Source organism: Lepisosteus oculatus, chromosome 10 (genome assembly GCF_040954835.1).
Source record: "Lepisosteus oculatus isolate fLepOcu1 chromosome 10, fLepOcu1.hap2, whole genome shotgun sequence".
Taxonomy (NCBI): Eukaryota; Metazoa; Chordata; class Actinopteri; order Semionotiformes; family Lepisosteidae; genus Lepisosteus; species Lepisosteus oculatus.
In genome coordinates, this window is record NC_090705.1 from 3,613,752 (window position 1) to 3,638,104 (window position 24,353).

At 36.2% G+C, this 24,353-nt stretch overlaps 1 protein-coding gene across 1 annotated transcript in view; it reads right to left on the reverse strand.

Moving 5' to 3' along the window:
- Window positions 1-617: 617 nt before the first annotated feature.
- The window catches only part of LOC102691551 (neurexophilin-1), a 47,913-nt gene continuing 24,177 nt past the window's right edge, over window positions 618-24,353 (reverse strand). Inside the window, exon 2 of the mRNA XM_015357786.2 lies at window positions 618-2,763. Within this exon, the coding sequence (XP_015213272.1) occupies window positions 2,002-2,763 (762 nt within the window). The 3' untranslated portion in view covers window positions 618-2,001. The remainder of the gene's footprint in view (window positions 2,764-24,353) is intronic.

The following is a 24,353-nucleotide window of genomic DNA, read 5'->3' on the forward strand; positions in this document are numbered from 1 at the left end:
TTTTAACTCTGGCCTTCAAAGGGCGTTCTTTTGATGTTCAATTAATATTACACTGCAACTTACATAAAGTCTTTGTAGAAATATAACATACTGGTATACCCTCATAAAGGCCCACAAATCGTTCATTTCTGTTGGCTTTCTTCCCTGTGTTTTTTAACAAGCTGCATGCATTCATTATAATTAAATATGGCTCAGAAAGCTGGGCAACAGTGGTGCAGGAGTTGTTCAAGATACAAGTTAAGCTCTGATCAGCCTTTAGACTGCATTGGCTCACCTGAAAGAGAGTGTGAAGTTTCAAAATACCCCAGGAAAATGACTGATGATGAATGTATCCATCATCCATGTATTTAGTAGTTTACTGCTTACTTTGTATATCATTGAGTATTTTTTTTGGTAGAATTTCATAAAGCAATCGCAAAATCCAGGTTTGTAGTTTTTTATATTGCCTATATCAAACAGTTCTTTGAGACTCACACGCTATTCGTTTGAACAGCTCTGCGCTGTTTTGCAGTGTCATTTCACTGGATACAAACCAGGGTCCCGTTCTTTTCAATATGGTACTTTTACAAGAAAGAAAATCTTTGGGTTTGATTAATAACTCACACATCCCAGACATTAAACTGAAAAAGTTTCAGTATTTTATTATTATGTACATCTCCTTTTTCCCTCAGAAATAAAATGCCTTAATACAGATGACTATTATTTTTATAATTATATTTTTAGACAGATTTACTGCTTTGTACATAAGTCTGTTTCATAGAGCCCACATCTACATTGATAAATGTCAGTCATTTCCTTTGTTAGTGTTAACCAATAACAAGCAGAAAGAACAGGAAAGAGAAAGGGAGAAATGACAGATACAAGAGAATATTCAGAAGCAGCTCAATTAACACAGGATAAACTATATACAATACAAACCATTCATACAAATTAAGCCTAGGATATAGAAGTCATTACATTTATATAGTAAAGGTGAGCAAACCTTTTATAATGACCACGTTCAAAACTAAGACGAAATTAAAAATCTCATCATCTAAAATGTCAAGCCAGGGTTTCAAAGCAAAAATGTCAGCAGCCTGAGAGTGTTTCTGAGATATGGAAAATGGTTTATAAAACATGGCAAATGAAAAGGCTTGCTCACCAAGAGATGTGCACTTTCCAGGAAAGGGTGCCACGCTCAATGCCTTGAATGTGTCTACTTATCTGCGGAATGCATACTGTTTTACTTCGCGTTATCACATTTGATCAAAACTTTTAGAAATAAGAACTACACTGGAGGTCTTCACTTGCAGGAGTGAATGACTGCCTTTATCCTCAATGAATCTGTGATGGTGGTATTAAGGACACTGATAACAACAACCCACTGAGAGCGCCGCGAGGAAAAGCATGAGTGAGTGCACTCTAGGATTGCATTTAGCACCTTGCTGTTGACTAAGTGCTTTTGTAAAAAAACCCCAAATTATACAGTAATTATGAAATATCTAGACATCTCAAACAAGCAGAATTAGGGTTCTAAGGGTGGGACATCCACTAGCTATAAATGATACAAGATCTACATATAAAGGAATCATGTCAAATAAGAACAAGAAATAAAGACAAATACTTTGCAGTGTATTTCATTTGAATATATATCTCATGTGTCACATTCTGTTATATTGTTAGCACTGTTGTTCATATGAGAAACTGAGACACTGATTATTTTATGTTGAGAAGCATACTGTACGTTACTAATGGCCAGGCCAGTACTGTATGTATTACTGGGAATATAATTAGTCTCGGTTCCCAGTGTTCCTGTCATTCATAATGGACATTCTTGCAATACGCCTTGCTACCAATTTGTCTGTTTTGCTTTTTTTCTGGCAGGAATTCTGAATTTGAAATAATAGCGTGTTCTATCATCGCCATTCCATCGTGGACACATTCAGGACAGTACAAATAGTCGATTCTCCGGGGGCAGCAGCCCTCTTGAGTGACTTTTGTAGCACGCAGATCGTGGAGCCATCAGCCTGATGGGAAGTAAGGAGTGTCACTGTGGTAGTTGTAATCAGGGCAGACTTTTTGCACTAGTTTGTAATCAGTGCTGTAAAAGGAAATGTAAATGCAGATCACTTTGAACGGCTTGGAGCACAGCCATGACACATGGCTCTGGGTCTGCTCCTGGTAGCATGTTTTGGATGGGTCGTAGTTGCAAAGTGTGTTCTTGGTGGCCTTGTCAACCTTTTCGTACTCAATTCGGCAGTTGAAAGACTTGGAGTCTTTGGCATCAATGACAGTCTGCTGTGCCAGATCGAATTCAACAATCTTGGTCGGGGGCACGAGGCTCACAGATACATTCCCCTGGCCGGTGGAGTTGTGGCGAAAGTACACGCTGAAAGTCCCATTCCCGTGATCCACAATCTTCCCTGTTATCAGCAGGTTGAGCTTGACAGTTTTAATGTTAGAATGAAAATCCCCCCAGCCAAACATTTTCTTAAACTTCCCTGTTTTGACAATCGGTCTTCTTTTGGCTCTGGGCCGGGGTTCCTGAAGTTCTGTAGAGTTTCTCAGCCAGTCCCAGAGGTCCTGCTCAGAATAAGGTTCTGGGGTATCGTACCGCAGGTCCAAAGCAGTGGCATTTTCTTTGCCATGTAGAGTCTGTGATAACAGTCGACTGATGGACAAGTCTTTATTGCTTTCTGTCCATATGTGTTTTAATGTAGATTTAGGGCTTCCTGATTTAAGAAGTTCTGATTTTCCTGCGCTGGTAGCATGAGTGCATGTAACCTGTAAGGATAAAAAAAAGACAAAAATAAATTGCAGCTGACACAATACAGGAAAAAGAAAAAATGTTTATACGTATTGCTAAGTCTTTGCATGTTTTGTTCATTTCTTTTATACAGCAAGATGATATTGATAAAAATCGTGCAATATTTATTAAAAATAGAGCAGAAAAGCAAATTTTAATAGCATTGCTAAGAGCAAGTGTCAATAGCCAGATAAATATGAGCTTTGGCAAAACTGGAGGATGTCTTTTTCAGCACTACAGTAATAAATTAATCACTTTGAAATACATAAATAGGCATATGCTTGATGGTGTAAAAACAATATCAAATATACCAATCCATGCAAACAAGATTTCTTCTTGTGTCTTAAGGAATTTGGCCCGTAAGCGTGGACAAATGCAGTAGTTATTCATTACAGCCATGAGTGAAACCCTCAGACTATTAATCAATGGAAGAATGTACCCTGGATTGATGATTGATGAATCCCAATTTTTCCCCCCTGTTTAATACAGATAAATGAGTTCAGATTTGTACACCGTTCAATGGAAAAATTTGACATTGATTGCCTGATTCCTACTGTAAAACATGACAGCAGATCTATCATGGTAAGGCTTTGCATTTTGTAGGTTGCCCCAAGATCAATACTTAGAAAATAAGGTTTTGCCAGCAATCAGAAAGGTCTGTGGACAGCAGTACCTCACAGGACATGTCGATGTGTGGAATGTAACATCATTCAAACAGGATATCTTATGGAAATTTTTCCTGTAGGCATAAATGGCACAATATGTTCAAATAATTGTGTCTGATGGATCACTACAGTTTAATAAAATATAATGTAAGACTATAACACATTTCCAGACAGCAAATTGAAATTGCTGCGTGAGACCTTTAAAATATTGCTATATATGTTATATTGCTTTTGCCTCCTCTTTTTTACTCAAATGCTAAGGTTATTATTTTTATGTCTGATATAGAAGGTCAAGGTGCTTTTCATAAAAGATGCCCAGATTTATTGAAATAATGTGCATTAAAGTGGGAATCCATTCTGAGAGCAATTACTTAACTGATGCAGTGTAAGTGCAGGGTGGCTGCACTTATCTTATGTAACCTTTTGAAAAAAAATCACAGGTATTTCTGTATTCTCACTGAACAGTAGTGCAAGACAACAGCTAAAATTCAGAAATGGCCCCATAGGTGTCAGTCTAACTACACTCACTCTCAGTCACTCATCAGTCTATTTTATACAGCAGCTTTGCATTGAGTTTTGCATTTTGTTTTCCGTTTCTCAATCGAGTATCTACAGTTACAGTACATGTGATGGAAGAAATGTAAATATCACATATACAGTATATATACTGTATATTATGGTGTTTTGCGTATTAGATTTCCAAATGAAGTGAAGGGATGCAGGGGCTTATTTGATCTGAGAGCTTTTGTAATAGTTTTTCGATGCTCCTTACTATACCACAACCTCAAAGTTCCCAGGGAAAATAATAACATTTGAAAAAGGATATACTGTAGCAGGATAAATAGTATTGAATATTCAAAATCATTTCACATTTACATTATGTTAGCACACTAAACACACCATTTTCAAAAAAACATTTTGAAACATTCCATTTTTAAATCCAGAACTGATAAAATTTGACTGTAAGATTCATTTTATATCATGTAAATAGATAGACCCTACAGTTCAGTGAGAGAAAGGTCAATTGTATTTATTGTCACCTTGGGAAAAAATGATAATAAAGAAAAACCTTTCTTTTTTTTTGCTTACCAATTACTTTAATAAAATGGCAAAGACTGTATAATACATAGAGGTATCACAGAGACCCAGATTGTGACATGGAAGATGTTATTTTGTTGCTGTGTTTCATTGTAGTCAAAAATAAAACAATTGTATTTCTTGATTTCACACAATTTTGGTTATATCTACAGCTGCAGATATATGACAGAATTTGTAGCATACTGCAATAAAGAAACACAACATTTAGGGGCACTATTTACCATATAATTTTAACAGAAAATCTGTATAAATTATATAGTTTGGGAAAACAGTGATAAAAAACATAAAACAATACAACTGATATAAATTGTGTTTTTGACACTAAAGAGATACACCCTGTAACATACTTTTACAGTTTGCTGTTTGAGAACATGACCTTGCAGGCAGAAGTTTCATACATCAATGCTATTTCACTGCCAACCCTTTGTGGAAAGTATACCTTGATCAGACTACATTCTCTTTTGACAAAAACCAATTATCCCTGGGTGTCTTCTCAGTGCAAGGACAGGTCTGACAATAGACTCAGTAATTACAACCACAATATGCTTAAAACATTTCCGTAATCAGTTTTACAACAAACGGCAGCTTACACATTCAAAATATGCATTTTAATTGTTTATAACTGCAAACAAAAAATTAAATTCTAGCCACAGTTTGTCATTCATGACACTACAGTATGTTACATTGGTCTTCAGCATTTGAAAGATTTAGGTTACTACTATAAAGACGTGGTAATCAGCCTAGGATACTCTCATTATTTTTATTATATAGAGTACATCTGGTCTTTTCAAGTAAATTTGGAGTGATTTGGAGTTCAAACCTTTAACATTATTGTGTGTGTCAGCTAATGACAGTAACAACAATCACTGCTGCCATTATTGTGGGTTTTAGGGCTCTGACATCTGTTAAGTATCAGTCTTGCCTCATGCCAAGTTGTGTTCCACAGTGCCAGATTCTACAATTATAGGGAAGTGCTCTTTTTCCTGTTCTGTTTCTTAGTAATTGTTAACAAAAGGGCAAAAAGAGATTTTTATGTGAAATATGAAGCATTTCCACATCAAGGACAAATTACAAAGGTATTAAAAGGGTAAGTGAAAAAACTGAATTATAGTCCTGTTGATTTTCCTTTAATTGTTATTACTTTGAAATAATTGCTCAGAGAAGTACTGTACTAGAAAATTAGCATGACTTTTAGACTGGGAGTTGATCATAAAGGAACGGGCCAGCCATGTTCAGTCAAAAATGGAAGAAAATGGTATACTGCATACAGAATAAAATGTTACTGACTTGTTATTGTATTTGGGAATCCTGACACACCAAAATACACACTAGCACTTTGCCATTCTTTATGCAAGCTACTGTAACAACATACTAGTGTATTGCAAGGCCTGTAGCTGCCTGTACCCGACAGGTGTCTGTGTTAGGGTACAGGCAGCTACAGGACAAGGTACTGTACAAGGACGGGTACTGTACACAGCTGTGCTTCACAGGGTCTGGAAAGCCCAGTCTGGCTACTCAAGGGACACCTGTTCTGTGAGATACCAGGCTGTGGCAGGGTTGTGATGCCTTTGTGTGCTCCCTGCAGTTAAGACACTTACATCACCCTCCTCTTATCTGCTGAAAGCGATCTGTAAAATATAGCACACTCTGTCTGTTCCTTGTTTTAAAATGTCTTACAGTCCAATTTGTTTCAGAATGACTTTGTTTAGCCCTGTAGTTCAGTAATCTCTCCAATTCTCACAGGTGCACGAATGAGCATTTCTTTCCTTCCATCATTCAAAACTTTCCAGACCAATTTCATTTTTCACTTTTTGATTCCTATTATAACCACGTTTGTTCTGACTTTATAATGTCAAATCTATAAAGACCATTAAAAACTAATAGTAACCCATCCATTACTATTTGTTTGGGGGGTACTGTAAATAAACATACAGTACAGTACATTACACAACAATTTCTAGAGCTGTGCATTGTACTGAAACACCTTGTTCAGAAGTACAACAGCATCTTCCAAATAATAATTGAACCTACAACCTTTCTGTAATGTGACCACAACTCTTAAGTGCTGCATTTGTCTGCATTTGGGATTTAAATACAAAATTAGCATTATACAGTGTTATTACTATAAATATGCATTTACAGTAATTACTAGAGTACTAGTCACTCCTGGATAAATGGAGGTTTTAAAGGAAATTTGCTGAAAAGTAACTGCACCTTAATGGTTTATATTTTTTTGATAAACCAAAAAAAAAGAGACAAATGTGTGTTTTGACAGATAATCAACAACATTAGGCTTGCAATCCTTAAAGCTTCTATACAGTACATTAAGTCTATTATCAGAAAACAAGATTAACAACTCCATAGAAACTGACAGGGTAATGTCACAGAAATTCCCATTTGCCATTGTATTTTTACTTTTTATTTTTTCCCTAAAAGTAAGGGTATTTTTAAACATAAACCTTTAGTACTGTAGTCTGTAAAATAGGTAATTCATTAGAACAGGAGGTTAAAAATGTGTAAAACCAAGATAGTTTTGTACGGTTTTGTACATCTATAAAACCACTGTCAGGGTGAATAACGTTACTGTATGGGCATGTGGTTTTGACATGTTACATTTTCCTGTTGTCTGGTTGCTCTGAAAAAAAAATGGTACTGTATATTTGTGAACAGACTTGAATTTATGTTGCGTTTTCTAGGAATTCTCTCCACTCTTCCAGAATTTGAATGAGAACATAAAGATTAGTTGCAAAAGAGAGGAGGCCTTTCTGCTCATATAGAATAGCTCATTCGATTGCAAGTACAGTAGCTACAGTAATTGAAACAGACTCCCACATCCCTTTGTGTAAAACAAAGTACTAAAATTGACCAAACAGGAAGTATTTAAAAAGAAGATCAGTCCCTTCTATTTGAGGAGAAAGCTACCCTATAAAAAAAACGGACAAGAACTGCATACTGTACGCATGCAGGTGTTGTATTATACTATTAGAGCCACATCCGCTGTTAAACATAGGGGAGAGAGTACACTTCACCCCGACAGCTCAGCTCTTGAACTGGAATGTGACCCGTTAAATAAAACGGACAACAAAACCAATACATTTAAAAAAAACAGCAGCGAAGTGCTTTTGTGAAACGAAAGACATGAAGCTCGCTACAGTATGAAAGACAAACAAAGGAGGGATTCTCGAGTTACGATTACAGGTGATATTATTAAACAGATCAATAATATTGACATTAGCCAGCTTGGAATATCCCATTTAGTAACAAATACCAACGCCGTCAATGATAGCAACTGAAACGTAAAATCTACTATAAGGGCAACAGACATACAGTATCCTAGTATGTAATCCTGTATTTTTCCGCAGGTACCGAGGAAATAAAAAACGATTTTTCAAACACAGGAACTACACAGTTCCGCAAGACTTTCTTGATTTTTGCATCCAGGTTACGACAAAGATTTAAACGTGTTTTGTCTGTTAGCTGTAGACCTTGTCTTGCGTCGTTATCTAAAACAGCGAAATTACCATTTTGAAGTTTAAAGACAGAGGCCGGCGAAACCGCGTTAAACCGGTTGATAAATCAGTTTCTCCTTATAACAACCTTAACTATCTCGGTCAAGGCAGTTAATTGGACACAAGGTGATTTGTATCCAATTTACAGACAGAAATTAAAATGACTCTGGGCTTTCACTATAATGCAACACATATACCGGTATGAAATAAATTAACATTGATAAAATTATAATGTCAAACATTAGCACATCAATCTATGAAAATGGGAAACAGCAACATTATTTTTTTTCCCTTGACAAGTCTGTTTAGATATTTGAGTGTGTGGTATTTTCTATGTCTGTAAGGCACTTACCATTATCGATTTTTATGAATCGCCTTCAATGAATGCAAATGAGGGCAAATAGTCGTTTGGCTGTAGCATTGCAACTAAAGCATCTACCATGCCAGTAAGCTGTTTATGAATTAATTAATTATGAATCTGAAACAAAACACAACACCGAAACAGCTGTTGGAGCCTTCGTCAAAAAATATGGTAGGTTTTGAGAAGAATCGTCAAACACCTAGAAAACTGCAATTGTAACATTGAAAGCAGAAAAACAGATACTTTCCCTGAAGTAACCGTTTAATTACAGGGTGTTCAATAAACGTTGTTTTTTTTTTACTTTTAACAATGATGTTGCGTTAACATTGTATCTTCGGTCACGTGTAAGCTGCCTAAATCCGAAAACACTGAAATGCTCTTATTGTGCGACTACAGGTCACGTTGTTATTTCCGTAATATTAGGAGAAAAAAAATAACGCAGTTTTCATTTTAAGGATGTCAGATTTGAACCCCTTTTGTGAATTCGGTCAGTTCCTGACTGAATATTTGAAAACCTGTTTGTGTCATCCTATTTGACTTAAGTGAAAAACACAACAGAACTCTCATAATTAAAAGTAGTCTAATTAAGGAATATATCAAAGTAATTAAAAAGGCAGTTACAATATTGCCATACCATTATTGAACCTCTTGTCTGGGCAATGAGATAATCAAACAATAAACATGCATCTGTAGGAAATTGTCAGGATAGACTGATACTGTATATTGTTTTGCAGAAACATTTGGAACCAGGGTGCCATCAGTACAGCTGAGCAGATCAAAATGTATTAAAGGCTACTGCTGCCTGTGTTATTACAATCACCTGTCAAATACAGTAGGTCGATATGCTAACATGTGTATGAGAATAACCGTACATTTTAATATAGGCTCGTTTATGAAATGTGAATTTCATTAAAGTGAAATGTCCCTATCTTTCAGTTTTCTAAAACTGAAAGATAGGGACATTCCTAAAGTGTCTCTAGAATTCCTAATTTATTTTTAAACAATTTTATCCTAAGCATCTTACATTTGCACACATGTATTTACTGAAGCTGGGTGGCATTTTGTTCGCTGGAAGGATTCATGTAAAGTGCCTCCTTCAAGGGTACAAGAGTAGTGTTGTACTAGAGCCTGTCTTATCCAGAACCTGTTGTGGTCCTATGGCTTTTGGAAAGTTGTGAATTAAAAGACACCCCATATACTGTTATACTCGCTATACTTACTGTTAAGATGACAGGAGTGAGCTCAGTTATAAACAGTGGGTGAAAAAAGGAGTTCCCTATTCAGAAGAGATTTCAAGTCTTTAATCTACAGTTTGCATTTGCTGTCTTGATGAATACAAAATACATCACAATTTAAATATAATGAGCACGGTTTTCAATGTTAACTGAGAATCCAAGGCTGCCAGTGATCTTCACCTGATCAACGTCATTTCTGCACTTGAAATGAGAAGGAGTGCCTGAGACATTCAGGTGCCTCTCCTGCGATGCACAATCAGAGCTCATTATGAATTGGCAGCCAAATATTAAATATATATTAAAGTATTCCACACACTGCACTTTCAAAACATTACTATCAGCTGTTAAGCAAATGTTGTATCATGTTTTCAGAGCTTCTCATGGAATTACCTCCTGGTTTGCATAGTCATACAGTACCTTGTGTGTTCTGGCACACAGTGACCCACATTCTAGAGAGAATTGTAAACTAGGCAATGTGTGAAAACACTTAAGTATGTTTCTTCCATGCAATGCTGCCTTCCTATCATTGCTTTTCTTGACCCAATCATCTTTAAATCACCTCCTTTGAGCTGTGTTCAGGGGGGAAGACAAATAAGTAGATTTCAGCCTTTCGATCTTAAACATCAGAGAATTTTTAAAACACAATGGTTGCAATTGTTTTTATAATGGTCCTTTTCCAGCTCAGGGTTTCCATCAGATGGAAATGGGCTGCAGGGCTGCAGGACCTGATGGGATACCACATCGCGTCCTGAGGACATGTGCAGCCCAGCTGACTACAGTGTTTACGGACATCTTTAACTCCTCCCTGTCACAGTCCATGGTCCCCACCTGCTTTAAAAAAAACACTATTGTTCCAACCCCCAAAAAGACAAAAGTGACATGCCTGAATGATTACCGCCCAGTAGCATTAACATCTGTGGTGATGAAATGCCTGGAGAAGCTGGTGTTGTCACACATCAACATCTCCATCACAGAGTCCCTGGACCCCTTGCAGTTCGCCTACCAGAACAACAGATCAGTGGATGATGCTGTCTCCCTGGCTCTGCATACAGCTTTGGAACACCTGGACACTAAGAACTCGTATGTGAGAATGCTGTTTGTGGACTACAGTTCAGCATTCAATTCCATCATACCCAGTCAACTGGTGACAAAGCTCAGGGGATTAGGTCTGTGCAACTCTGTCTGCAACTTGCTGCTGGACTTTCTTATCGAGAGACCACAGGTGGTGCAGATAGGCAAAAAAACATCAACACCACTCACCCTGAGCACTGGAACCCCACAAGGCTGCTGTCTGAGTCCAAGGTTGTACTCCCTATTTACTCACGACTGCACAGCAAGACACAGCAACAACCGCATCATTAAGTTTGCAGATGACACCACTATAATAGGACTGATCAGTGATGATGATGAGTCCACTTACAGGGATGAAGTTGTACAGCTGCTTAGGTGGTGTCATAGCAATAACCTGGACTTGAACATAAAGAAAATGAAAGAGCTAATAGTGGACTTTTGGAGACACAGGCCATACACTCACAGCCCACTCAGTATTGATAGAACGGAAGTGGAAACAGTCACCAGCTTTAGGTTTTTGGGAATTCACATCTCTAAAGATCTAGCCTGGACTGTGAACATTGACTCTCAGGCAAGAGATATAAGAGCATACGGACACTTACCACTAGATTCTTCAATAGCTTCTATCCACAAGCAGTGAGACTGGCGAACAGATTTAGCCATCCCCCTCGGACCACACCTACACCATCACCACCTACCTCTTTATGATTCTTATCTATTGCACATCTCCAGTCATTGTTTACACGTCTGTATTGTTTACATTCAAACTGTCTACATGTTTACTTGCACATTGTCTATTGTTTGTTTGTACATTGTCTTAATGCACTGTTTGCACTTTGTTTTGTTTTTTACACTTGTTTTACAATCGAGAGACTTTCTGTAAGTAAGAATTTCATTGTACCAGTACCGGTTACATATGGCAATAAAGTTCAAGTTCAAGTTCAAGAACTCACACCGGAGCAGATACAATTAATTCATCTTGTCTCCTTAAAAGGCACCAGAGTGAGTGGAACACAGAGGCCGATTTGTCCTGCGGCTCAGCTAGCCTTCCTTGTTGCCGGGGACAATTTTACTGTTTTGATGGTGTTTAAAGGTAATCCAACACCTCTGAATTAAATACTGTATGTTTTTTGCATACTGAATTTCACAGGCCACAGCAATCCCTTCTGTACCACAAACGTGTGTACTGTATGTTAAGGCTAAAGACAACCCTCCCCACAGCTGAAGCATCGCATTTGTGATCCGACTCGTCTTCCATCTTGCTTTCAAATCCAGTTTCCGACAAGCTCTTTTTTAAAATTAGACTTAAACGTTAAACACGGCGTGATTTCATAAGCATTTGCAGAAGTAGACAGACACTTTGTTTATCGGCCTTCTCGATAACACCAACCACACCTATCACAAATTCTTGAATTAACCTTCAAAACAGGAGCCATTACAAAGGTCTTGACCATTTTCCACATCTTCTGCTGAATCAGCTGCAGAATAAACATTAAAAAAGGTCCCTTTTACCTTTAAAAAAAATGCCTATAGCAAAACAGTGGAGTTTCTCTTGAGTGTCCCCTGAGAGCTTTTTTGTCAAGGCAATGAGCCCATCAGTAACCCAGCTAAGTGTGACTCCTAATCCTGCTGCCTAGATAATACTGTATGAGCTTGCTGTCCTTCAGCAAATGACAAAAGATGCTGAATATTGCAGTTTCTTACTGTTAACCATTATTGCAACCATATATTTTGTGAAGAAATAAAATTCCAAATATCGACCTGCATACTGTATATTTACTGTATAAGGAAAGAGCCGTCTGGATCATGAACCATTAAAACTCAGATTTTATTACCATTTTCATGGCATTTTATTATTTATTTAGCATTAACAATTTAATGGAAAGGTTTTCAATTGCGGATTAAGAATTTCAGTTCCCAAATTGGAATAATACAATAAACATGATACAACAGCAGAGTCATTCTTTGGTACAGTGACACAGTTTTAAAGAACAATGCTAAAAGAGACCATCTGTTTCTGCCACTTGTTTTATATTATAATACCATTTTATGTATAAAGCATTCTTAAAAATCAGTATGCACCAATGAATCAAATAGTTGATATCAATTGATCATTTAGCATCAGACAAAAGGAGGCCAAAATCTCCTCTGGTTGGAATGAGCACTGTGTCTGACATCACGGCCAAGCAGTAGAACTTCTTAATGGTTTTGCTACAGAGCTGTTAGATGCACCATTAATATGGACTTACAGGGTCTTTATGCACCATTACCAGTTTTAGACTGCAAAGAAATGGTATAAGGACAGTGTGTGCTAGAAAAAATCAATCCAGTGCTTTGTGCATTACCTCATTAGAAGAGAGCTGTATTTACTGATAGGGAAGATGAAATAAGACAATTCTCTAAACAACAGGTTACCAAATATTGCTACTCATTAATCATGTAACTATGTAACTCACGAAAATATTTATTTTTTCATGCTCAAATAACGTTTATTCTGTTTCAGTTTTACCTTTTCTGGTGGTGGAGAATTTATTTCATATCAATGTCTGATTTAAAGATGTTGTGTGTGGGTTTGATGAAGAGGTTCAGTGTTGCTCATTTGGATAAATCAAGACATTCTGACCTCGGCACAAAAAGGTGATTTGTCTCCGTTTGGCAAAAAAAAATCTCTTTTGAGAGAAAGTTCCAAGCCTTCTATGATAGATGAGCCAAAACAAACATGTTTTCACCAAGAGAGGAACACACAACGCAAAGGAAATAAAAGAGACCAATTCATGCTGTTAAATGGATAATAAAACTCATTTGTGAAACCTGGGTGCCCTCCAGTAAGGATTGATTCTTTGAAAGTCATTTAATTAGAATATATTGTTGTTCCTTTCCTTGAAATATCTATCTGAAATGTACTGTTTGCAAATTACTTGAGAAAACAACCAGAGCAGAATCCTTCACACTGTTTCAATAAAGGAATGTTGACATCATAGAAAAAAGGTTAGATATCCTTGCTTTTCAGCATGGAAGTGCTGTAGTTTTCAACTAAAAGCTCTGAAGACAGTACATCTCTTACAGGTGAAACTGTTTTCCCTGAGTTCCTGAACTCCTTTGACCTGCAGTATGCTTGATAGTGGACTTGAAATATAATGCAAGATTGAAAGATAATAGTCATTGCTTAAGAAAATTCCTATCACTGTTGAAAGCCAGTTAAAAATGTAAAACTGTGATATACATATGGAAATAAAACTCCACAACATTAAAATACTGTATGTACATTTCATTATCTAACATCTAATTAATTGTAATTTCTCAATTAAATCTAGATGCCAGCCTTTTCCAGGATTCATAATGTACTGTATACAATTTAGAATCAAGCATACAAAATGTTTTACATTGAGAAAAGGTTAGAAAGTGTTGGTGATGTGCACGAAAGATTAATTCATGTTGAGTTAATGTAATTTACACTCTAATATGCAGAATTCTGTTGGAGAATCTGTAATCAAATCAATGTCGTCATGGTAACGTGACAGCTATTGTAATAGGACAAACCAGTTAGACCGAAACTGTTTCAGATTACAAAGCAATTTAATTCTGAAATATTTTCCCCTCTCCCAGGCGCACAGAATTGCAATGAGTTGGCTCTCCTGGCCTAAACAACGACTGACACAGTATGTAATTTACTTGACATGGTGAAGAATTCTCTACAAGGTAGTTTCATAATAACCTTTGACTTTACAATCTTTTTTCAGAAAGAAAATGTTTTCTCCTTAAGGTGTAAACAGTATCCTGACATCATTGATATCTCTTCGTTTGTAAATCATGGCCTGGTTAATAGTATCCGCCGATATGGTTTACTTCTTGTTGCCCAGATGTTGGAACTTCTCTACAGTTTTTTGGAAATTATCTTTAAATCACTACCTAAAGTAGAATAGTCCAACAGCAGATGTTATTATAATGCCTCAGAGCAAAATATGCTCTATACATATACTGTATGATGCTTTCATAAGAAATAAAGTACTTCAGCAAGACACTGTACCTTATTTGATGGTACAGTTTGATGGTACAGTGCAGTTTCTCCACTACTAGTAGAAGTATTTTAGTTCTACTACTTTATTCTAAGTACAAACGTGTGAATGCACCAACCAATAACATGTTTACTGTTATATAAATGAGAAGACTGAAACCATAAGGCATTATTCAAATTGCTCTGAAGTGTGGTTGAATCATACTGTAGGTAAAAAAGTGATTTCCTTTCCAAAGAGTGCTTCTCTTTTTTAATTTTTCCAGCAAAATGTTTTTTTTCTTAGTCATATTTTAAGTCCTGAAATTAATTTGTCCTGAGCTATCATAAATCAAATAGAGGTCTGTATGATCCAGACACAGATGGTGATGTCCTAAATGTCAAAGCACCCCTTTCTAAACCTAGTGGAACTAAAGGAAATTATTTCAAGCTAGAGAAGGCACCTGTTCTACTGTCATATCTGCACATTTTCCAATCAGTGACTTGAAGAAGGCTCCTTAGCATTTTAATAAAGTGAACCTTATTCCAGTAACCATATAGACGCAACATTCACATTTCTGCCAAATGAGGAGGGATTTTGTTTGTAATGTTCACAATTGACCCAAGCCACTTTACTGAGTTATGAATCCTGACACCTGAAATTACACATATTTTTCTGAATTGTGTAAAATGCAGAAAGGTAGCAACTGCTCATCATCTATTCTGTGTTTCTGGGAGAGGCTTTGGGCTAAAAACAATTCCTAGCAGGAATCGGCCATTTTCTGTTAATGGACAGATGGATGGATTACTAAAAAATCTCTATTTTCGATTGCTTGATGTGATTTTGCATCTTTTCAATTTGATTTCAGGTGATTTTCTTTGTTATGACTTTCAGAAACTGCATCGGGAAAGCAGTTTTCTTAAAATTGAGACTTACCCTTCAATTTGTTTTGTCTTCGTCTCATTATAATCTGCTAAATCTGAACCTTAAAACGGAGGACATGAATTCCTTTGTCTCGTGTTGTGAGATGCTCTCCAGGATGCAATGTTTTGACGCTGCCCTGAAAAGGAAACTCACAGAAAAGTGAAGGGGGGGCTGAATCACAACACTAATTCTTGAAGCCTCACGCTGATTAAGTGACCTCATTATGCCAATAATGCATGGCTGCCTCCCTGATGCTGTTATTTGTGAAGCAAAATACTGGACTTCTATTCTAATCATCACATTATATTTAATAGAATCAGAAGATAAGGGCTTCTTCAGTGGCATGACTGTCTCGCACATTAACACGATAAGAGCAGCGCTAAACAACTTCCAGCTCTCAAGACACCCGTGCTGTTGTGGCCACAGTCCAATCTCACTAGTGTTATAAGAGCAAACAGCTTTTGAATAGAGCCCCATGGCACATACCTTCCTGCATCATTAATCTTCTTCCTAGACATGGTTCTTCAGATTTTTATCCACTCCATAAAGTTGTTACACACAGGGATTTCCCTGTCACCTTGATAATTTCTCCTCTCGATAAACCAACGAGTTAGTCTTTAGTTATTTCTCATTCTTCTCCTCTACGTCTTTTAACTGGAGTCTCGTTCCCACGTGACTCAGATTCAAGAAACACCAGCTGGCTGACCTAGTGTTCATTCACTCATCTTTTTTATAGGAATGTGTGTAATATATCAGAAAAGCCTTTGCAAGTGCAAGTTATAGTCAGCAGAGTCCACAGATGAAAAGAATCAGAAACTAAAATAATGAAAATGGGAAATGAAGAAATTATTATTATTCATTTTACTGTTGTTTTCATTGAGTTTGTTCCACACTCGGTTCAGCCAAACTATTCAACTATTTGTATTCTGTACCTAGGTACAAGTGAATCATTCTGAAGTATCTGAAAGTTTATACGTCAGGAGAAGCCAGAGTGAGATCCTCTTTTGAAGCTTAGATCAAGACACTGACTCACTCTTAATCAAATTACACCTTTAATTCAATAAACTTGCATTTCTGCTTAGCTGACCCAGAAGACCTCATTTGAAGTGTGTGTCTTGGTTAATCAATATGACTTAATAGCAGGCAGCATAAATTATTTCTTTGAAAGTACACTGCAAATCTTCCCTGTACAGTATGTTTCATACAGATTTCTTCTCGGGTTTACTTCATCTAATAAATCGCTTCCACTAGTTTCAATTTCCATTGATTGTGATCTTGAAGTACAATAGAGACAAAAAGAAATCAGGTTTTTATGAAGGAATCACTCAACTGCTCAAGTGAAAATTCATGCACTCTTGTCAAACATAGAGTAGGAATGTGTGAGAACATAAGAAATGTTACAGATGAGAGAGGAAACCGTTGGGTCCATCTCGATTCTTAGTTTTCTGTAGCCAATTCATCCAAAACCAGCCAAACGTTTCTTGAAAGAAGCCAGGGCTTCAGCTTCAACAGTATGGCTGAGTAGCTGTCCCATACTCCCACTTTTTTGTAAAACAGTCTGTTCCCTGAAAAGAATCAGTTCTGTTACTGTAATCCGTCAAGGTACCTGGATACTCATCTATGGACGCACTACACAGCAGCACGACACAAAGAAAGAGTAAAAAATATTTTTTGTATTGTGGTGAACAAAATTGTAGACTTTGTCTGCTTTCTGATTACGTTCCTATGCTGTTTTGAGCATTTGTTCCCAAACCCAATTCTAGGCATTTCTTTAGTTCTTTAGTTATTTCTTTTAATTTATCTGCTTTCTTCTTTAAAATTTTGGCATACTTCTTGAATTTCAGAAATACCCAGTCTCAAGCATAAAGCACCTAAATTGCTTGTCCTTCTTTCTGACTAAGCTATTAATAAGTGACTGATTAAGGAGGAACAGAGGCAGGAGGGAATGACAACATATCAGACACTCTCACAATTCTTTTCTTTCTGCTGTGCTTCACTTGGTTACACTCCAGTTAGTTCCAGTTCTGGAGCTCAAAAACAGGTACAGGGATGATTCCAATTACAAATCCCATTCAGGCGTTTTAAGAGCTGAAAGCAAATTTAAACATAGAAAAACAGAAAAACTGAGATTGAGAACTGCCTGCGATACCCTGTGTAAGTAACTCAGCAGGAGCAAACCTCAGGAGACACAGTGGTTCCTCAAGTCCTGGGCTGGTAACCACCGGTGTGGAAGAAGAAAATGATGTGCTTGCATGAGGGGTGAACAACTCCTATCCTGGAGAGCCAGGTTTCTGGTTTTCTTGCCACCTGGGCGGTTATTTGCCTAATTTGACTCATTTCTTGCTTAATTGAACAAGCTGAAGACCAAGATTTAAAGAGGCCTAATAAAACCTGCTGGGGAGCGGCTCTTGTGGAACAGAGCCGGACAATCAAACTCAGTAATTCCCAGTCAATCAATCTGTCTATCAATCAATCAGCCATTGTTTGTTATTGCAGCCTTTGCAAAATCAATTCAAATACTGTAAGTCCAATCCCCCAGTCTCACAACTAACAAATTTAACATTAATACAGTATATTAGTTTTTTCTTCAAATGTTATGTTCTAAATGATTATTATATAAAATGCATAGGATACAAATGATTTGATTCAAGCAAATTAGTGTGTTTGACTTTGTTGTATTCTAAATTATAAGTTAACTAATCTGTTTATGACAAGCAACCAATTAGCACATCAGTTAAATACTCATTTTAACGCTCTGCTGCAAGTTGATTGATGTTGAATTTAAGATGGCTTTTAGACTCCTTTGAGCTCTCAAAACAGGCTGTAAAATGAAAGGGCTGAGAAATTATCAATCTTCGTCCTATTCATCTTCCATATAATCAAAAATGTATAAAGAACAACTGAGGAGTGCTGTACAATTGAAAAAAAAAATAAATGCGCAAAATCTCTCTTCATTATGCTCTTCACAGATCAAAACATTTTCAGAATCGAAATAGACAAATTCTAATCAAAAGGAGATATTTTTTTTCCCTTTGAGCAATGTGTAAAGCAATTAGAATTTCTTCCAACCTTTCTAATTAAAAAAATTGAAACCTAATGTAAAGTGTAGCAAGTGACATGGTGATTAGTCCTATGGCATCTGAGCTCTGGATCCTTGCTTTGATTTTGACATGTTTGCATTGTCACAGTCACAGTTTTTCCCAGGTGCTCCAACTTCCTACCACAATCCCAAAACATATGTTTTAGATTCCTTGGAGTCTCTAAGTTGTCCCTCTTGGTGTGTATGGCCCAAGTGATGGGTATCCTGTCCAGGATGTAATCAACCATGCACACATTACAGCTACCTGCAATCCTTTATTGGGCTAAGAAGTTATTGAAAATAGATGGATGGATGTTGATGACTATGCGTGGTCTCATTGTGTAGTGGTTCAGTGATGCTCCAGACAATTTATGCTGATTAATCTTGCACAGGGCCTTTGAAAAGCCTAAGCATTGAACCTGTAGAGTTTTATTTTATTTATGTCATAAAACATTTATTTTGAGCAAGCTTTTTTTTCCTTCTGCAACTGTGTTAGAAGTGAGAAATGGTTCAGTTAAAAGTTTAATATCAGAGTATTCAATTTTTGATTCAACGCAAAGCATGATATTGGATTGAAAGTGTGCTCTTCATTCACAGAGTGGTTTGCTGTCATCCAAAGAAAATATAAAGAAGGGATATGTATGTATAAGTCTAGCAGCATGGTTCTGCTAAATAAGACATCCTTTCCCTGCAGTAAAGAATCAGGGAAAGTCATTTTTCTAACGCAGAACACATAAAGGAAGAAGAGAATCAATGGAATGCATTTACAGTCTGATATTATATAAATGCTAGCCGCACAATCAGACATATAATTCAACTTAGTTCTTAGAACCAGCTACTTTCCATTTTAAATACCTCATGCACATGAAATTATATCTTAAGTAACCAACCTGTGGTGATCAAATCTGATACTTTTACTTCATAATCTGAACTATCATAGTTTTTATAATAATAATAATAATAATAATAATAATAATAATAATAATATCACTTTGTTCAATTTCAGAAATCTGTAAAAATTAAATCACATGAATTTATAAATAAAATGTTGTTTTATGAATTATTCCTATGCATTAAAACTGCTTGTTCTTCCTTAACAAATAAGCATTGTACAGTGGGAAGTAGAAGAAACAGTTAAATGGGCATAAAAATTAATTGAATTAAACGCTAAGTGCATTGTTAACTTCTGGCCAACAGAAGGCATTGATTTCCAAGGAAATTCATTACATTATAAAGAGAACACTAAAAAGGCAAAGGAATAAAATAATTCTATTTCTAATAAAGGAAATTAGTATCATAATTTAAAACAGATTTAAAGATTGCTTAATTTAAAGACTACTTAACACTGATAGAGATTTCTTATATCACGGAGATACACAAAGAGGAAAGTAATGGTCTTTCTCTGACTTCACCTCTGATAGAAATGATGCCTCATACAAATTGTTTGTCTGTTCAAGCCATCTGTTTAAGACACTTGTCCCACTCTCTCATTTAAAGCAGTTTTTGGTTTGTCTTTTTTTTTGTTTTGTAAATGAACAAAGTCTGTTCAGAACATCTGCTAAGTAATTGTTATTAATCTTTTGAAAAAAAAATACACTTGAGTTTTATGGCAAGACCTCGGCTCCCATCAGTCTTGAGGAAAGGTGTTTTATACCTTGTGCCATCCTGCTATGCTTCATTTCATTTTACTATACTGTATATATACTGACAACTGCTGCTGTAGAAGTTCGATAGCTTTCCATAGCTAATTAAAATTGGGTTGGCATGTTAATCTCTTGTGAGCAGTTGGGAAGTCAATTAAAACACTTATTAACTGCCTAGTGTGGGTCTGAAGGAACTCAAAGAGCTACCCTTGTGTGGATGGTGTGAATCAACAAAAACAAAAAAGAGTGTGGCAGCTGCCATAAAAAAGCCCAGGAAAACTGCACTTCTGATGTATCTCACTTAGAGCTTGCACAAAAGCTTTTGTTTCCTGGATATAAAGGGTAAGGCTGACAATGAAAGCATTAGTGATCATTGCTAATAAGAAACAAACTCTACCTACTGGAGGGCAGGAGAACATTTCACTGTCCTGACAGGAAAAAAAAAGCTCCCAGCCCATGATTCACAGTTTATGCTGATAGTGAGAGAGCATACTGGGGCAGGGAACCTTATATCAACTTGAGGAAAAACATGGGGGTCAAGTAGACCTGCTCTATTGCACTGAACAAGTTACTATTATTTCACATTGTTAGCATCCTAGGTGGATTTTAAACCAAAAATTTTGGAGGAAGGTCAGATCCTAATGTCACCTACATTCTCTCCCCTAGGTATATATACATCCCACCTCCTGAGCTTCCCTTTGCACGTCTCTCTCACATTTCTCCCTTCATCCCGTCTACACCCTTACAGCAGCTCCCTGGCTCATTCCTCGCAAAAGTGAGGGGGTTTTGGTTAGCCTCATCCTTACTCTAAAACTACCATTTCCTCAACCAGGTGAGTTATTTCACATAGCCTCTAATAATTTGAATCTCCAATTCCATCTGTTAGGATCTGACGAACTGTTATTTACAGTACATATCTAACTGCTGCTGTAGAGGTTTCATAGCTTTCATTTCACATGGCTCACCACAGGAATATAGATCAAGATTTTGTTTTTTAGAAGAATCTTTTATGATTGGTGTCTGACTGAGAGTGGTTCTAAATCATCATCCCCAGAATTATCTGAAAATAAAACTATTACATATTTTAAAGGCCTAGCAGCCTGGTGGTAATCATTTCAGAAGTAGAATCTGCAAGTCATAACTCGTTAACGTACTATATCTTTATTCCAGGAGAAGGTTGGGTCACTACAAAACTCTACTGTAACACTGATGACATGTTGGAAACAACATTTTTAGTTTAAGTTAGTGGATTTAAGTTGGTACTCGTTTCTACTTTGGTGTTGACAAGATTTCACAAATGTAACATTTGAAGGATTAGGACAAAACAGCAGGTTTTAAACAATGGTTGTCTGACATTTGGTTTTCAAATGAAAATCGAGAGATAACAACAGTCTCAGTCCAGAGAACATCATTAATATGAAGATGTTATTAATATTCTGTTTCGTTCCCAATGAAAACAGAAAGAATTCTGACTGCATGACAATTTAATTAGGATATTTAATTCCCACTTTCACACTTCTAAGTACTTCTGAACAGACCCTAGAGCCAAATTATAGTTTCTATCACATGGCACATACTGTACTGAAGCCCTGCAAGTCTCTGCTGTTTCGGTATGGATCAGATTCTTTTCTTCACCTAAGGACATGATAAAGGAAATATTTCTTGGGGTTATTGTGCTTTAGAATCTAAGCCTGTTTTAGATGTTTAATCCCCACAGAGGAACTATAAAAGTCTCTGAAAACTCACACTCAAAAATATATAAATATACATTAATTTCAGAGACCTAAGCTATTATAGATGCCAGATCAGTGAACAAATTCTTGACACTCAGGTGCAGATTTATGCTTTAAATCCATATTTTCCAATATTTAAACTTACATTTTCAAAACAGGTTGCAACTGAAATGTTAAATGTCATGAAAAGGAACCCTCAAAAGCGTGGTTCTGACTTACTGACCAAGAACATAAATTTACAAAACAGAAACAAAATATTTTGTGAACAAATAATCATTTCCAACAAATAATCATTCCAGCATGTTTCTCAAATAGACCCTACAATCTGTCTGAATCTGAACTGCACCTCGTTCAAATAATCTGTGGGTCACAGGCATTTCCAAAATATGGTCATTCTAGTTTTTTACAATATTTAATGTTTACAATAGTATATAGTCTGAAAATGTGCTAAATTAATTATTTTAAAATCATTTAAATCAAGAAGCACAGACTATTAAAAGAGAATACACTACATACTGTGTAAGTGTATAATATTTTATTACATTTGTATTTGTAATATTTGTATCTGTAATGTTTGTAATAAGCATTGCACTTGCAGTCACACTCCAACAATATTGCAGAATAGATAAATACAATAGGATTCATAAGCTAACCAAAAATATTTCAAGCTGAAAAGCTAAAATGCTCCTAATGGCTTATTTCAGCTGCTCATTAAAATTATAGCAGCATCCATTCAATGTACAGAAATGCTGTAGTATTATAAGAGAAACTGGATTTTATACGCTGGAATTAACTTTAAAAGGCTTTGCCACACTCTAGTATCATCCCATATAACTGCAGAGAGGGCTGAACCCCAAGCTTTCTCTCTCAAAGATGAATTAAGTCCTACTTTCATGAAGGATATGACCTGAACAAACACTTAACAAATGCTACAGAACAGGTAACATTTTTATTCTTGGACTCCTTACAAGCTTAAGTGCTGTGGCCATAACTAATCACATTGCACTGCGGAGACATATTTTGAATTGAATACAATTCCAGTGGTAGCATGTGAGGGTAAGAATAGGATCTATCTCAATGCTGCAAGTCTAATTCAGCACAGAAATAGCATGCCAACAGCCAGGAGCTGTATTGCATAAGCACAATCGACAAGACAAAAGGCAATACAAAGACAAAACCCAGTGCTCTCACAAAACTGCAAATTTCCAAAGCAATAACTTGCTATGGCATTCACAAAAAGTACTTTATACCTGTTTCCAGCATTGCCATGTTTCTCAAGATTAGTTTGACGTACAGATTATTTATAATTTTAAGAATGGATTTCTGAAAGAATTGTCTGCTGAAAAAAATAAAAGCTGACAATTTAATAATGCAGTGCTTAACAAAATCTCACTTGTGTAAGTATTACTGTAGCACTTTATTTTTTGTGACTATGTTTACTGCATTTTGAGCAGCACAGGAGGACTGGAGAATACCAGTACCTTCACATAAAACCAATTAGCTGAAAAATTGTTCTGTGTACCCACACTTTAAGAGCATTAACTAACTTGATGAAGGTTAAATCAGTGTTGTTAATGAACTACAGTGATTTTAGTGCTGAGAAAAATTAATACATTGCATAATCCTTTCAGGCAAAAAGCACATTCTAGAATTTCAAATTACATTTTATATATCAAAAAATGTATTGCAATATGTACATAGCTGTATACAGCAATATTATTGTGATGCTAAAGAATATATTGAAAACCAATGAACAGCATTATACAGTATGTAAAAATATTGTAAAAATCAGACATTCCAGTTGCCTTCTACGAGATTCTGACTGAAATAAACTGCAGCTTACAGTGTATACTATACATAATTCCTCAATGTCAATCAATGAATTCATGCAATATAAAGTTACCATATTTATATCATATCATATTTTAAAGCCATTAGTAGTGCATACAGTTAGATACATATTACAGTACACACTGTTATTACACATAACAAGCTTTCATTGTTAATGTATTTCAGTACCCAGTATCGATGTCATAAAGTCCTCCACGTACTGAACTGAGTCATACACTCATGCTTTATATATGTTATATATACTGTAAGTATAACATACTGTATATACTTTTTATAACAAAGAACATGTGGGCAGGGTGGTGCATCTTAATTTGTTTAAATTCACATGCCGGTATTGGGGGAAATTAAGACACTTTTGATTGAGGCTGTTCATTTCAAACCAACGTCTCAAAGAACTATTAACAGTC